The sequence below is a fragment of the Tupaia chinensis genome, unplaced genomic scaffold, assembly GCF_000334495.1.
Source record: "Tupaia chinensis unplaced genomic scaffold, TupChi_1.0 Scaffold145685_1, whole genome shotgun sequence".
Classification (NCBI taxonomy): Eukaryota; Metazoa; Chordata; class Mammalia; order Scandentia; family Tupaiidae; genus Tupaia; species Tupaia belangeri.
In genome coordinates, this window is record NW_006205542.1 from 5,288,706 (window position 1) to 5,306,578 (window position 17,873).

The 17,873-nt window shown below is 36.2% G+C and overlaps 1 protein-coding gene across 1 annotated transcript in view; it reads left to right on the forward strand.

The window, feature by feature from the left end:
• SENP6 (SUMO specific peptidase 6) overlaps nt 1–17,873 on the forward strand; it is a 161,896-nt gene that overhangs the window by 81,559 nt on the left and 62,464 nt on the right. Inside the window, 4 exon segments of the mRNA XM_027768233.1 lie at nt 4,501–4,646; nt 7,354–7,702; nt 7,814–7,840; nt 17,082–17,311. Of these exon segments, the coding sequence (XP_027624034.1) occupies nt 4,501–4,646; nt 7,354–7,702; nt 7,814–7,840; nt 17,082–17,311 (752 nt within the window).

Below are 17,873 nucleotides of genomic sequence, written 5' to 3' on the forward strand. Positions count from 1 at the left end.
GGCCCCGGGGGGACACGCAGAGCCCGGAAGGGCCCGCGACGTCCCCAGGCCGGATGCAGCCTTGGCGCCCGGCCCGCCTCCTGCCGCCGCCGGCTTAGCAGGGCCCCGGGGGGACACGCAGAGCCCGGAAGGGCCCGCGAGGTCCCGCGACCGGACGCAGCCTCCTGACTATAATTTGTAATTAGTTAGCATAACCTCAGATGCTTTTCCCTTCTTACCCTGGAAGATAGAATTCTGAAACAATTTTTACCCAAATAGTAACATTTTTATATTTAATACTTATCTCTTTGTAAATTTACCTTAATTTCCTGTAACACTGCAGTCTTTTGCCATACCTGCACACCACATTGGTTTCAATTGTTTTATTTTAAAATTCCTAATTATGTTATTCCTTGCCTTCTTTATGTTTCCTTCATAACTTTGTAGATAATCTTAATTTAGGGATCCATATTTTAATATGATTTTTCTTTGCATGTTATCACTAAGAATCTTCAGTGATCTCAGCTTAGGCCAGTTGTTTTTGACGTTGTTACTCATGATGGTAGAGAAAGAGTGACTTAGGCATAATGAGATAGCTGTGGTCGAGGGAAGAGTACGATTAAAACATCAGGAGAAAAATTATAGTAGTTTCTAAAATGTCAATCTCTAAGTAGGATCTGGCAGAAAATAAAGTAGATAAGTAGATGATCAAAGTAATGTGCAAGGGTACTGTGCAGCTACAGAAATTAGTAAAACATATATAAGGAAAAACTTCATGTACATTATAGAATTTAGCAATGCCATAAACCTTAGTTTAACCCATGTTTTAAGTCTCTCTCCTATAAAATAAAATTTTCAAGTAACTGTATATGTGTTTCTGATGACTATATTTGTTTATTTTCCGAATTCTAAAATATCTGCCCCCTTTTCTGCATGTAGTGGCAGAGTTACATACAATCACATATATAGAAACTGCTATCTATATCTCATCAATCAACAAACTAATAAGCCCTCATAGAAATAATTACGAACACCTTAATGCTCTGGACTGGCATATCTTCTCCGTAACCTCAGGCTTTATTTAGATCTTGCAAGAGAAAAGGGGGATACTTTTTAGTTACTGTCCCTGGCTAGAGGCTAAGTAAATCCTTATGGTTCTAGATCTGTGTGTCAGTCATTATCTGTGTGGCAAAGGTTAAGCCGGTTTCAGAGATAACCTAGTAACAGCATCACTTTTCTCCATTTATCTTTTTTTTTAAAAATATGTTACATAGTTTTATGTGATTAATTAATCCAATAAACATTTCTCAAGCCCTCCCTTGCACAGTTTCTATTGATAGATGCTAGGAAACATTAAACATGATTTCTACTCTTTCAGAACTAACTATAATGGGGGAATAGATCAGTATAAATAATGCAGTTAAATAAAATGATTGGTATTAGAGGTATGGATAAAGTGTAAAGGAATTATCAAGGATTGCTTAATTGTGCTCATGGTGGGGCAGAGGCAGCTTTTGTTTGTTGGTTTGTTTTTAACAAAGAAGAGTTTGAATTCACGAGTAGATAAGGTTTGTTTATGAAGAGAACATCATATGGAAGAGGGTGAAACAGAAAACACCCTGGAAAAATACATCTCTCTGAAGCAAAGTTTGATCATAAGTAAGACCAAAACATCAACAGCAACTTTTGCTTGCCAAGATACGGGGTTTGGTTAAGAGCTTTTTACATTAGCTATAGGAATCATGGAAGGATTTGTAGATAGAATGATAGTCTTGTCCTGTGGCTTGGTGGCTAAGGGAGCTGGATCCCACATGGCCAACTGCAATTGAGTCCTATCCCTAATGGTTCAAAGTTAGTCCTTAGTGGCTTGAAAACTCCAGTTGCGGGGCCAGCAGTTAGTGTAATGGCTATGTCGCTGGACTCCCACGTAGCCGACTGCAGTTTGAGTCTCGGACCCAGTAGCTTAAACTCACACTGGGCATGTGTGCGTGCATGCCCAAGATCCCAAGAGGAGAATGGAGGAGAAGGGATTGCGGCATGGCCATCCCCCCTGGGGGGTGATTTCTCGCTTTCTGTCTGTCTGTCTCTCTCTGGCTGGCTGGCGAACGCACGCGCCCTGTAGCAAAAAAAAAAAAACTCTCAAAAAATTAAAAAAAAACAAAAACAAAAACCTCCCATTGCATGACCAGTATCCCAACAGGATGCAGATGGAAGAGAAGGGATTTTAACACAACGACATCCCATTGGAGGATAATTTATTTCTTTCTCTCCATCTGTCTTTGGCAAATACATTGCCCTCTGTCAATAAAATAAAAAAGAACTACAAGGTCACATTTTTGGACTAGGTCATTTTGGCTGTAGTAGAGAAGGATTTGAAAGGAAAATAACTGAAGTGAGAGAAAGCAGTTCAGGCAAGAGTTAAACATCTGAAATGTAGTGGCAGTGTGGTTGAAGAGGGGAAAGTGAATTTAAGAGTTGTTAGAAGGTAGAATTCTTTGAAAGTGAGGAGAGAGGGACAAGAAGTAGTCAACACTTAAATTTCTAGCTTTGATGTTTAGGAAAACAGGTAGGTATAAAGAAAGGCTCAAAGGGTAATAATCACTTTGTGAAACTGATTACACTAAGCAAGAATAATTATATAGATTTCTTTTTAAAATATGGTAGGGGGTTCCGCAGGTGGCATGGTGGTTAAAGTGCTGGACACTCCCACATGGCCAACCACAGTTCGAATCCCAGACCTGGCAGCTTGTTTTATCACTTTCCATCTCTCTCTCTCTGGTCAAATTAAATAAATAAATGAGTGAATGATCTGGTCCAATTAAATAAATGAACAAAAATATGAGTGAATGAATACAAGTAATAAATGGTAGGACTAGCTGGTCACATGGTGGTTAAGGTGGCTGGCTCCCATATGACTAATTGCACAATTTCTAGTCTTGGAGTTGGTGGCTTGAGAAACTTCTGTTTTTCATGCTAGTTGCATGTGCTGCATGCATGCTCAAAATTCTGAAAAGTGAGAAATGGAGAAGGAATTGCAGATTGACTATCCCCCAACCCCCACTATCTTCTCTGGCAAGTTAAAAAACAACCTACCTTATTATGTAACCTAATACATTGAAAGGATTTTATTATTATTATTTAATTTGCTATAGGACACATGTGCTTATGACAGACAGAGAAAAAGAAGGAAAGTAAGAAAGTAAGCCGCCAGGTCTAGGACTAGAACCATGGTCAATCATGTGGTAGTACAGTGCATCAACCACCATGCCACCTACTGGCCCAACAAACCTAATATTAATGTATATTTTTATGTGTATGTAATCTTTTAAAAAAAAAAAAATCAGAGCCAGCCCCTGGTCTAGTAATTAAGGAAACCAGATTCTACATGGCCAACTGTTTGATTCCCAGCGTTAGCAGCTTGAGAAACACATCATTCACATGTGCATTCATTCCCAAAATCTCAACAGGAAAGAAATGGGTAAGAAGGAATTGTTTGTGAACATCCTAGTTGGTGTTTTTTTCTTCCTTTCCTTCTCTCTCTCTCTATTTCTGGCAGTCCACACAGCCTCTGACAATTAAAATAATAATAGATACAATGATATTAAGGGTAGAAAATAGAAGTATTTAATAAAATTGGAATTATGTAGGTAGGAATTTCAGTTTCTAGATTCTTTTTTATACTTTTTATAATGTGTTGCTAGATGGCACCTGCAGTCTGCTGAGAGAAAGAGAAAGTCCACTAAATGGGCCTGTCACACTGCAATCCTTTTCCCTCCATTTCTCCTTCCTGTCAGAATTTTGGACATGTGCCCAAGTGCCTGGCCTGTTTTTCAAGCCACCGGGGCCAAGTTGGCTCCTGCGCAGAAAGTAACCACTGCATTGTGGGGCCAGCCCTGGCTTATAGACTCATTAACGTTTGTTTTAGAAACATCTTTGGCCACTTATATAATTAAAAGTTTGCTGATAAGACAGATTGTTGTAAATTTTAAATTGCCCTGTTTCGGAGTTCATCATATCATTAAAAAAATTCTAATTGTATCCTTTAAAAAATGATTAAATTTACTTAAAAAAATAATGAGGGATATTGTTTTGTTTTTCTTGAACTTAAAAAATGTTAGCTTCTGAATTAGTTTCCTTTATCTATACAATTATACCAAATGTTTAGATTCTGATTTTTCTCATTACTAATATAAGAAGAATTAACTAAGTTGGGAAAAAAGAATAGTATGTATGATTAAGCACAGGAAGTGTGTCTTAGTAGTACTCGGTATGCTGAAGAGAATATTGATACTCTTGTCAAAGTGGTCCACATTGTGGAGATCCTGCTGAGGAATGACAAATAGAAAAGAGTAGCCAAATTAGGACTGCTGGCCAAAAATTCTGGTTCTTTTTTTATCTTGCATATTTGAACGTCTTTATTTTAACTAAAACTTACTGTTTGAGAATATAATATTTTTTCATAGCAAAGATCATTATAAATTTATAAAATTTAATTCAGTATTTTTTTTATCTTTTCTTTAGAACGTGTAGTAAAGAAAACAGAAGACTCCGAATCACACATGGAGCCCGAAATTAAGAGGAAAGTACAACAGAAAAGGCACTGTAGTACCTTTCAGCCTACTCCTCCTCTGTCTCCTGCTTCAAAAAAATGTTTAACCCACTTAGAGGTGGGTAGAGAAATTATTATTTGTTGCTAATCAAATGATAATTTTACTAGTGTTATTTTTAGTATTTATTAAATTCTAAGTGAACTTATATCATAGGACTTGCAGATACCTAGAAAGATTTAGACAAACCTTTCTACCTTCAATAGACCATTTTTTACCTAAGCAAAATACTGAATTTTTTTAAAAAGAATTTATCAGTGCCTTTTGCAGAAAAGCTGAAAAAATAGCAGAAAAGATAGCTTCCCCCCAGATTTCCCATTTTTCCGCATTCACTTTGCTTTCCTTTCTCCTTCCCTCCCTCCCACATGGATATATGTATTTTTCTGCACCATTTGCCTGTCAGCATAGTGCTCATTTACCACTTCCTAGTGTGTGTTTCCTTCTTATAAACAGGCAGGGAGGGTTTTCTCCAATATAAGTGGAGTACAAAAATCAGAAATTAACACTGATCCAAAATTATTATGTATAATAATCCACAAACTCCATTCATATTTCACCTGAATAATGTCCTTTATAAGTACAGGATCCCATTCAGGACCATGTGTTACATTTAATTATTATAAATCTATCTGTAGTCTTCCTTTGCCTTCCATTTGTGAGGAATATAGACTACTTACTTTGTACTCAAGTTCTGCTTGTCTGATATTTCTTCACAATTTAAACATTTTTCAGGAATTCCTCTGAAGTGATGCTATAACATCATTGCATCGTATCAGGACACATAGAGTGTTTTTAATTTTTTTTCCCACATCAGATGCCAATACTAACTTTTACCTTAGTTGTTCTTTTCTACATTTTTCTGATATAAAGTTAGATAATAGGTATTTCTATATTTACTTACTAAGAGGACTTCTAAGGTATAACTTTATCAGTGTTTACTTATTCATTCATTTTTGGACACAAGGATTCTTATTTGACTTTCATTATTTTTATTTTGATGCTTAAATTATTCCAGATTTGGTTCATGGGAGTCCTTTCAGGTTGGCCATTTTTTTTTTTTAACATATAATTAACATTCTTTGAGCACTTTTTTACTTTTTGCTATAACAAGATGATCTGGCCTTATATTTTCTCTGAGGCCAAGAGTTATGTATTTCTCTAAGTAGCTATTATTCCTTTAAGTGGAGGGTAATATATGTGGGCACTAGTTACATTCATTGGTATGGGGCATCATTGTTTCTCAGTGGACAGATCTAGGAAGTAAATGTGTGTGTATGTATTGATATTTAATATATATTAAAATCTGTGAATTCATACTGATATTTCTAGTTCTAGTCCAACACAATAATGTAGGTTTTACTCTTTCCCATTTTGCATATTTGTAACTCCCTTTTCAGATAGTGAGAAACCTGACTCTCATTATACCCAGCGTATTTACTTATTTGCTCAATTTCACTTTATGTGATCTGTCTCCTGGCATGCCACCCTAAGCTTGGCTCAGGTCATCCATTTCCTGATGCCTGACCTAGCTATTAGAGGGGAAGGGGAAAAGCTGCTCTAGACACAACATGCTTACTTAACTGGGTGTGCCAGCTGAACCTCAGACCAGTAGGGTCTTGATGCCGCAAATCACCCCCAGCTTCAGCCAGCATGGGCACATGGGCACATGTACTAGCATACTCAAGGTTTCCTGACACAGACCCAGAACCTTCCATATGAGTCAGCCTCGCAGAGTGTCATGTTTTGCCACTGCACCACTGTCCAGCTCCTCTAGAAGTTTGTCTAAAATAAATCTTCCTTCCTTTACTCTTTACTTTCTTGCCAATTGTTACTTTCTTCATAGCGGAGATAAAGAATATAGCCAGCCTCTTTGTAATCTTTAATTCATAAGCAAGGTTAGTGGCTTTTCTTTCCATGTTAGTCTCCAAAATTCCACACGATATACTGCTTGTAAGAAAACAAAATCTCGGAATTCAATAGAATTTTAAATATTTAAGATATTTAATAAAAACTACATTGTCATATCGAAGACTGGATTGCTCTTATTAAGTATAGTTGGTTATTATTTATGTATAGACTTGTAAATAATATATGATCGTGACTTGGAATTATTTTATTTTGTAGCATTTTCCACTAATCAAAAGGGAAAAATTAGATTTTAATCAATTTTTGTTTTCCAAAAGAAATTATACTTAAAATAAATTTTTAAGACAATTTACTAGTTTATATATGTACTTTAAAAAAACTAATTGAGCAGTGTTGGGATTCTAGTTTTTATACTGGTGGATTGATAAAATTCTTCATTTGTTTTTATTATAAAAATGTTTAGCTGTTCTGCATTTTGTTTCTGATTGTTATAAACATGTCCAATTTATATGTTTCTTAGCTGATAAAAGGTGTACGCTAATAGGTCAGGATCTATTTCTTTTTACATTTCGACAAGGGGGATTTCATTAATAATGTGGGATTCTTTTTATTAAATATGTTCTATCTTTATTATAGACATTAAAGTATTAAAGCTAGTTGTTACCGAGGGCTTGATTATATCCTTAGATTCCTGAAGACATAAAAGGTTTTTGTATAACTAAATGGCCTTGAAAATTCCTGATGTTAAATCCCTACTAACATGACTTATCCAGGATTTCATTGTAGCCATGGTGGTGGTGAAGGGAGGTAGAGACTTAGTTTTGAGTCTTTTTCTGAGGTTTCTTGATGTTGAAATAAATACCTAAGTCTGTTATTTCTTTTGTTCTTTGGAACTTAAAAGGTTTCTGAACAGCGTGAATGCTGTCCAAAATGTGGAAAAGAAAAAGAAAATCAGACCAAATGCCAGCGTTGCAGTAATCTTTTTCCTAAGGGTTTGCAAAGAAATTGCAGGCAAGCTATAACTTTGAATGAATCTACTGGACCATTATTAAGAGCATCAATTCATCAGAATGCTGGAGGACAGAAGTCACAAAACACAGGATTAACAACTAAGAAGTTTTATGGCAACAGTGTAGAAAAAGTTCCAATTGATATTATTGTGAGTTGTGATAATTATTTACAGACTAATGGAAAAGTTATTTTACCTGGAGCAAAAATACCCAAAATCACAAACTTGAAAGATAGAAAAATGAACTTGTTAGACCTAAGTGATCCAATCATTTTGTCCAGTGATGATGATGACAATGATAGGACTAACAGAAGAGAGATCATATCTCCCCAACCTGCTGATTCAGCATGTTCGAACTTGTTAGACCTAAGTGATCCAAGTAAGTATATATTCCCTTTAATATTGCTTATATCAATTCAGTATTTTCATATATACTTTTAATGTGAGTGTGGGCATATTTGAGACCTGTAGTTTTAACAGTTACCTTCTGGAGCCAGTGATGTAGTTGTTGAGATGTTGGACTCCCATATGGCCTACTGTGTTTGAATCTCAGACCTGGTGACTTGCTTTCTCACTTTCTCTGTCTCTCTGATGAGTGCATGTGCCCTATAGCGAATTCTACATAATAATAATAATAAGTAAAATAATTTTTTAAAAGTTACCTTCTTAAATCAGTTATATAATATATTTTAGGGGTAAATAATTAAAATATGTCCACGTAGCTGGTAAAATAACTTTGTTCGGGACTAGCAAATAGTTACATCACTGGACTCCTACATAGTCAACCACAGTTTGAGTCCGGGACCCAGCAGCTTAAAACTCAGGCTGGGTGCATGTCTATGTGTGCTCAAAATCCTGAGAAGAGAATGAAGGAGAAGGGATTGCAGCATGTCCATTCCCCCGGGCGGTGATTTTTCAGACAAAAGCCTCTCTTTACATAAAGATAGATAGATAGATAGATATAGATAGATAGATAGATAGATAGATAACTTTGTTCCTTTTTTTTAAGAATTATTTATTTCATTTTATGTATTCACTTATTTTATTTTAATTTGACAAGAGAGAGACACAGAAAGAGAGTGAGAGAAAGAGGGAGAGTGAGAAAGCAAGCCATCAGGTCCAGGACTTGAACCATGGTTGGCCATGTGTGAGTGTCCAGCGCCTTAACCACTGTGCCACCTGCTGGTCCCCAGTAAATTTGTTCTTATTCCTTCTCTTATATAGTTTTTTTTTTATTTTTTAAGGCAAGGACTTGGCCTCACTCTTAGTGATACCCAGCTTTCTCACATTAATGAAGTTAATCTTACTATTTTTTTAAGAATTATTTATTATTTAATTTTATTTATTCATTCACTTATTTTTTAATATGACCAGAGAGAAAGTGAGAAAGCAAGCCACCAGGTCTGTTTCTCGAAGTGTGGTTGGCCATGTGGGAGTATCCAGCAACTTAACCACCACGCCACCTGTTGGTCTCAAGTTAATCTGATTTCCCTCATCTGTAAATGAATATATCTTTTGCTCATAGCATTTTGACAGAATAAATAAAATAACATATAAAGTGCCTAAAGTAGCCCAGTGAAATATTTAGCACATAGTTAGGACTAAATAAAAATTAGTTTCCTTACTACTTTTTATCTTCTCCTAAATCGTTTTCCTGTCTTTACACATATGTGCACATGTGTATATATGTAAAATGCAGTCCTGTTTATAGTAAATTACAAGATTACAAATATTAGGGACTGGTTGAATAAACTATAGAGCATCTAGTTGTGAAATTAGAAAGATCTGATATAATATAATGTATAGTAGTTTTCAAGATCTTTAAGTAGTAAAGCAAGATACAGATAAAAGTATACAAGTCTTCAAAGAGTTCATGGAAAATAATACATATGCTACACAAACTACATGGATTTCTTTCTTTTTTGGCACCATAATACTCATACTTCAGTTTCATTTCCATGAACTTTCTGAAGTTCCCTTGTTGTATACTGCACAGGGTGGGAGAATGAATTTATTTTTTTAGAAGTAGACAATTACCAGAAACTAATAGAAAAAAATAATTTGTTGGAAGGCAAGAAGGGACCACAGGTGGCATGTGGACAAAGCAGGTGGATCCTACATCCATATGGCTGACTTCATGGTCCGAGTCCCAGACCCAGTGACTTGAAAATCACACCAGGCCCGTGTATGTGCATGCCCAAAATCCCAAGGAGAGAATGGAAAAGAAGGGATTGTGGCATGTTTACTGCCCCTGGGACAAGAGCGATTTCTCACTTTCCTTCCCTCTTTCCTTCCTCTGTCCTCTCTCTCTGGCAAGCACACACACACCCTATGGCAAAAACTTAAAAAAAAAAAAAAGACAAGGAAACAATGTAGGCATTATAGATAGGTCTGTGATTTCTCCAAATATATCTTCTTTTATAAATTTGATTTTGAAACTGTTTAAATATTTTACATATTATAAAACACATATAAGTCTAAGGTGTTCTTAAACAGTTAAAGAACAAATTTAGAAACAAAATGAAACAAATGAACGTATTTAAGTTGATGGCTTGAACACAGAATTGTTTCAATTGAATTTAAATTAAAATAATAGTGTGACTGTGTATCCCTAATGTAATATATTTTAAGGTTAAACAAAACTGCGAGGAAATCCTAAGTATATTTAGTAATATTATTAGAGCAAGATTGAACTGGCTAGATAACTTGCTGCTTAAGCAGTGCTAGCTCATATGGAGGATTAGGTTCAGTTTCCCAGCTGACCTGTGTATGCCAGGCATGCGCCCAATATCCTGACTGGCTGGGAAGGATGGGGGATGAAATCAGTATGAGACCCTGTTGAGGATGCTTATCTTCCTTTCTCTCTCTCTTTCTCATTTTTCTCAATGAAGTAATTAAACCTAAGCAAAGAATACCAGTATTGTTATTTGTGTGTGTGTGTGCGTGTGTGTGTGCGTGCGTGCATGTACATGTGCATGAGAGGGAGAAGAGGAAGCACCCCCTAACCCTCTGGCAAATGGTCACACCATGATCCCTTCTCCATCTCCCCATCCTTTTAGGATTTGGCACATGCATACACATGCCTAGTGTGTTTCTTAAGCTACTGGATTGGGTCCAGGACTCAAACTGTGTGATCACCCATGTAGAATCTAACTGCCTTAATCATCATGTTACTGAACTGGCCTGGTACTTTTTTAAAAAACAAACATATTGAAAAAGCAAAAAAGTAATTTTATTATTATTTCTAAGAAAAGAAATACAAAAATAAAGTTGAAGAAGCAAAAATCCTAAAAACTTAACTTTTAATTATAAATTATAGTATAAACTTACTGTATGCTTTTCTCTTAAATATAAAATATGTATTTCCTAGCTTGACCTACAGAAAATGGCTATAAGCAACCCCAATCTAGAAATGAACAACTCTGGGGCCAACAGATGGCATAATGATTATGTCACTGGAAATACCCACCCACCCACTCCCGTAGTTGACCATAGTTTGTCCCTCAAACTCGGTGGTTTAAACTCATGCCAGGTGTGTGTGCATGCGTATTCAAAATCCCAAGAGAAGAATGGAGAAGGGATTGTGGCATGGCCATCCTCCCTGGAGGACAATTTCTTGGTCTCTGTGTCTCTGTCTCTCTGGCAAGTGCACACACTCTGTAGCAAAAAATCTCTCTTAAAAATAGAAAAAGAAAAAAAAGAAATAACTCTAGTTCTCATATGTGTGTGTGTGCATTTTTAAGTTCATGAAGGTAGTAGAAACTGCCACCAGGATCTTTACAACACAGTTCACTCCCAACCAATCTCATTTGTCCCAGATCACAGGCATGCCCACATAATCCCAGTAGGCTCAAGGAGGACCTGATAAGCAAACACAGCACCTTTCCCATGTTAGTCGAGTTGTGTTACCACTATGTCATCACTGGGTTATTTATATTTTTAAGTGCCATTTTCCACTAATAATAAGAGCTTCTCAGAGAAATGGCTAATTTCAGGTATGGAACAGGAAGCATGAGATTAGTAGGTCTTCTAGTCATATCTCTAGAACATGGAATTAGAAACTAATCTGGACAGGTCGGAAGAACACATGAACTGAAATAAAGAGGGTCCAACTGACTGTGTTGAGTTATAATGGCTCTACTTTAGTCATAAAAGGAATCAGTACTGCCAGTCATGATGACATATGTCAAATATGCTAAAATGAATTATTTCATTATGATATCCCCTACCTACAAAATAGAAAAAGCTCTTTATTGATTACTTTGGACATTTCTCAGTGTTCCAAAGCATTGTGAAAACTGGTAAATAAAGGAGGAAAAACTAAATAAATCTCAGAAATAGAAGTCAAGTTTTATTTTAATTTAGTATAAAAACTGCAGCTTACACCAGCGTATTAACTCATTTTTCAAAAAGAATCCAAGTAAAGCATTACTGTATGGAGGCCAGACCAGGACTCAGCAGTATAACATGACACACTGTGAGACTGACCCATGTGAGAACCTTGTGGTTCTTATCTGGAAACCTCCCTGACTGCTCCCAGCAAGGGTGTACTGATGACCTGAGACTGAGGAAGGTATTGCAATGTCAACTCTGGTGGGAGTGCTGTTTTCTCTGCCTCACTCAGAGAAGAAATAGATAGATAAATTTAAAGGAAAATAAAACCCAATTGCTGTTGGATATAACTGGACACTTTACTAGAATGTTATGATAATTTCATTTGACAAATATTTTATGGTGCCTTTTTGTACTGTTCCTGGTCAGTATTAAATATTATTAAGATCATTTGACTCTTTACTAATGGTGAAGTTTTATATATATATATATATTTTTAAGTGAGATTTTTGTGGGACCAGCAGATGTCAATGTGGTTACTTTGCTGGACTCCCATATAGTTGACCATGGTTTCAGTCCTGGCCCCAGTGACTTAAAACTCAGGCTGGGCACGTGTGCATACTTGCCTTAGATCACAAGAGAAGAATAGAGAAGAAGGGATTGTGATGTAGCCATCCCTGGTGGTGGTGGGGATTTCTTGTTTTCTTTTCTTTTTTTTTTTTTTTTTTAAGATTTTTTTATTTTTTCATTCATTCATCCATTTATTTTTTAATTTGACCAGAGAGAGACACAGTGAAAGAGAGAGGAAAGTAAGAAAGCAAGCCACCAGGTCCAGGACTCGAACCATGGTCAGCCATGTGGGAGTGTCCAGTGCCTTAACCACCACGCCACCTGCTGGTCCCAGGGGATTTCTTGTTTTCTGTCTTTCCGGCAAGTGCACATGCCATATAGCAAACTCTCTTTTAAAAAAAGAGAGAGAGAGAGATATTTTTGCTATAGGGCCCGTGCACTTACCGGAGAGACAGAAAACAAAATTATCTGTCTTAAAAAGAAAAGGGCGGTTTTGCTATAGGGCATGTGCACTTGCTGGAGAGACAAGATGGAAGGCGAGAAATCACTCCCTTGGGGTATGGCCGTGCTGCAATTCCTTCTCCTCTATTCTGTCGAGATTTTGGGCACGCACACGTGCACATGTGCCCAGCGTGAGTTTTAAGCTGCTGGGACCAGGACTCGAACCATGGTTGACTATGTGGGAGTCCAACAACATAACCATTACGCCATCTACTGGTCCTAAAGTTTTTGTATTTTAATAAGATATGAAGACTACTGTTATTTATTGGGTAGTTTTCTCAGTATTACCACTGAGACAGACGGCATATAGAAAACTCAGTATCCTGAGGAGGTTTCCAGGGTGAAGGGAACTGTAAGTTGATAAGCCAAAAATTAAAAAAAGAAAACAGCTACTATATCTGTATCAACCATGTATGTTGATAATATAAGGAAATAAGTTCATGTGATTCTGAAGTACTTTAAGCTATTTACTACTCTTTCAGAGCTTAGCACAGGATCACATCAACCATGATTAAAAATTAAAACCTGGGACCAGCAGATGGCATAATGGCTACGTCCCTGGACTCCCATGTAGTCAACCATGGTTCGAGTCCCGGACTCCGGTGGCTTAAACTCAATGCCAGGCATGTGTACATGCATGCCCAAGATCCTAAGAGGAGAATGGAGGAGAAGGGATTGCGGTGTGGCCTTTCCCCCCTGTGGAGTGATTTCTTGCTTTCTATCTCTGTCTCTCTTTATCTTTCTGGCGAGCACACATATCCTATAGCAAATATCTCTCCAAAAAAATTAAATCATAAATCCCTCCCCAGCTCTAAAAAAGGTAAGGATAAACTTTTCCATTAAAGTATATGAAAAAATACACTCCATTATAACAACATTTCATATTAATAATAAAAGATGTCAGTTATCATATACTAGTTGCTCTGCCTTGTGATAAATATTTATACACTAAGCAGTTTTAATTTTTTTTTTTTACAGTGATGTGAGATAGATATTGGGTTGTTGGAACAGTCATTGTGCATTTTTGCAAAGAAAAATACATCATGACTTTTCCTGTGACACAATACTAATACATCTCATTTTATAAACGAGGTAACCTCAGTTTAAGGAAAATGAATAACTTCTCAATGTTACGTATATATGGACTACTAGAATATGGTTCAAGGAAAAAAACATTTTTCAGATTTCAAGTGTTTTTTAATATATTTAATTATTTAATCATTCTTAAATTTATATTTCCTGTTAAAATAATTTAAAACATGCAGCTTTTATTCTGGTATGCTGATCCATAAATAAAATGTACATTGTTACAGATAGAAAAATGAAGTAAGTCCAGTGCATGGAGAGCGACAATTTTCAGATGTTGAAGAAGAGTGCTATTTTAGTGGCAGGATTCACCTTTCTCTAATAAGATAACTTATAAATAGATCCCTAAATAAGATAAGCAGGAAGACATGCTGATACATATGAGAGTATATCATATAAGCACACAGACCCTATATTAATCTGTTCAGGCTTCCATAACAGAATAGCACAGACTAAGCTGAAAGAAAGAAAAGAAACTTGTTTTCTCAAAGTTGCAGAGACTGGAAGTCCAAGATCAAACTGTCAGCTGAGTAGTGTCTGATGATGCCACTTCCTGGCTTGTATATGGCCACCTTCCTACTGTGTCCATGGGTGGCCTTTCCTTCTCTGTGCCAGCAAAAGGAGATCTTCAGTGTCTCTTCCTCTTCTTAGGACACCAGTCCTATTGAATTATGAACTCATTTACCCTTTACTACCTTCTTAAAGGTATTATCTACAAATAATACCACATTGGGATTAGATTTGGGTGGTGAGATATAACTTAATTCATTGCAGACCCTGAGGGAGGATCCTAAATATATTTTTATATAGAATAAGTTTTCTTTCAATAGAGTAAAACCAGTATATAGTATCATCTGAGCACACTTTCCCCATTTGCTTTGTAGCTATGGTGACACTAAGTATAACCTTTATTTTAAGTGCATAAAATGAAAATAACATAGTAGAATTCCATACATTGCAGCATTGACGCTTTAAGTTTTAGGTTTTTTTTTTTTTTTCTTTTAGTTTAGTTTTTCCATGAGAGAGAGACAGGCATCCCCAGCAGGGTCCTCATGCTGCAGTCCACCTCCAGAAAACTACCTTACTAGGTCTGGCAAGTGGCATGGTGGTTGGAGTGCTGGACTCCCACATGGCCACCACAGTTCACATCCTGAACTTGGCAGCTTACTTTCTCACTTTTCCTCTCTCTCTCTGTCTCTGGTTGAATAAAAAATATATAGTAATAATAATAATAATAAAATCTTTTAAACAAATTTAAAAACTACCTTACTAAGCCAACTCTTTTTTTTTAACGCTTTGCATATGTGTGAGATGTTCTTTGAAAGTTCACAAGAAATGCATGTTATAAAAAAGTTCATAGATTTCAATTTTTTGGCACCAAAATAAACTCATATTTTTCTAGAATTTTTTTGAAGTTAGGCAGTGTAGTAAACATTTTACATACTTTTATTTGCTCCACATAACAATCCTGTGAAATAAGTGTCGTTTTTGTCCCCAATTTCATGGAGAAATCGAGCTAAATGACTTGCAAATGAGCAAAACCTAAACTTTCAAATTTATATAAATCTCCTTAGACCTTCTAATCTGTCACCTGTTAGATTTTCTATTAATAAAAAAATTAGTTCTGGGACCAGAAGATGGCATAATGGTTATATCGCTGGACTCTTATGTACTTGACTGCCGTTCAAGTCCTGGACCCAGTGGCTTCAAACTCAGGGTGGGCACGTGTGTGTGCATATCCAAAATCCCTAGAGAATGGAGAAGGGATTGTGACATTGCCATCACCCCTGGGGGATGATTTTTTCATATTCTTTCTCTGTCTGTTTCTCTCTGATAAGCGCATGTGCCTCATAGCAAAAAATCTTTATAAAAAGTGTTAAGGGACCAGCAGGTGGTGTAATGGTTATGCTGCTAGACTTCCATGTAGTCCATTGCGATTTAGGTCCCAGACCTGACAGCTTAAAACTCAGGCTGGACACGTGTGCATGCATGTGTAGCCAAAATCCTGAGAGGAGAATAGAGGAAAAGGGATTGCAGCATGGCCGTTCCCCCTTGAGGAGTGATTTCTCACTTCGTCTCTCTGGCGAGCCCATGTGCCCTATAGCAAAAGTCTCTTTTTAAAAAATGTAAATTGGGCCAGCAGGTCGCATGATGGTTAAGGGCACTGGACTCCCACATGGCTGACCAGGGTTTGAGCCCTGGACCTGGCAGCTTGCTTTCTCTTTCTTTCTTTCTCTCTCTGGTCAAATTAAAGATAAAGTTAAATAAAATAGTTCTTTAAAAAAACATAAATTAAGCTAATATTTGATGACAAAAATTTAGGGTATTGAAAGAAGTACAATCTAGGCAGAAATGAGCATATGGTATTTCAGGGACAGAAATATTGGTTGATGTGTTTGAAGCACGAAGAGAGTAGAATAGAGTAGTATGAGAAAGCTGAACAAATAGGCAGGGACCAGATTATGTATTGGTTGTTGGAAAAGTCATGATGCATTTTTGCATAGAAAAGTATGTTAGAACTTTTTCAACGACCTAATAAATTTATTGTAGTATTTGACTCAAGTTGTGTTGTGTGTGGCTCTTGAGAATTATGACATTAGGATGAATCTGATAAGGTTCAGTAAAGAATACAAGGTGTAAGACTTAATTATCTTTCTAAAACCTTTCTTTGCCCATCTTCATTTACTTAACAAGATTTATGGAACATCAGAGAGAGGACTAGGTTATCCCAAGGAACAGTTAAAATTTTAATGATTTCCTATGTGAGATAAAATTATTTGGTCCCATACAGTTTCTTATACATTTCAAATGCATGCTATTTTGTGAACAGTTTGTATATAGATTGTTTTTATATCTTAAACTTTTTGGAAATTTCAAACCTCCTGATAAATACTTAATTCTTTGTAAATTGCTGATGTTGTGTAAGTGGTAAAGAATAATGGCATCTTCACATTTATCTTTTCATCAGAGTGGATTATACTTAATCCATTTTTACTAATCTCAAATTTGGAGGTAATCCAAAGCAAATTTGATACATTTCTTACTGTGTTAACTTCATTTTTAATTAATAGAAATTTGCATCGTTATAAATATAATTTTAATATAAGTTATACAATTTTTTATGCTCTTAGTCATTTTGTCCAGTGATGATGATGATGACAATGACAGGACTAACAGAAGAGAGAGCATATCTCCCCAACCTGCTGATTCAGCATGTTCATCCCCAGCACCATCCACAGGAAAAGTAGAAGCAGCACTAAATGAAAATATGCACAGAGTTGAACATGAACTAAGAAGAATTTCTGCAGAATCAGAGTTAAATACAGTTACATTACCAAGAAAAGCAAGAATGAAAGACCAGGTACGTTTCACATTTATTGATGGTTGTTCAGGTAAAAGGCTTCTTTATAAGATATAAATCATTCTTGGGAGACATTTTGGCAATTTCAAGAAGAGAAAGAGATAGCTTATTCACTGAGTGGGATTGTAATACCCTTGGAAGGGGGCCAGCATGTGGCTTGGTGGTTAAGGTGCTGGACTTCTGACTCCTACATGGCTGGCCACGTTTCGAGTCCCAGACCTGGTAGCTTGCTTTCTTGCTCTTCCTCCCTTTCTCCCTCTCTGTATCTTTCTCTGGTAAAGCATATGTGCCCTATAGCAAATTTTTAAAGATAATAAATGAGTAAATAAAGTTAGTAAATAATTTAAAAATAAATAGTCTTGGAAGACTTTTTTGGAAGACACTTAAATCATATGGAATAATAGCACTCAATTAAACTAAAGGCAAAAGTGTAAAAATTTCCACAAGAAAAAACAGCATCAACCTTACAATAAAATGATATTACAAAAATAGAGTGGGCAAGAAGAAGTAATTTTAATTCAGATATATTTTACCATAATCTTTATATTTCCTTTTTTTTTGG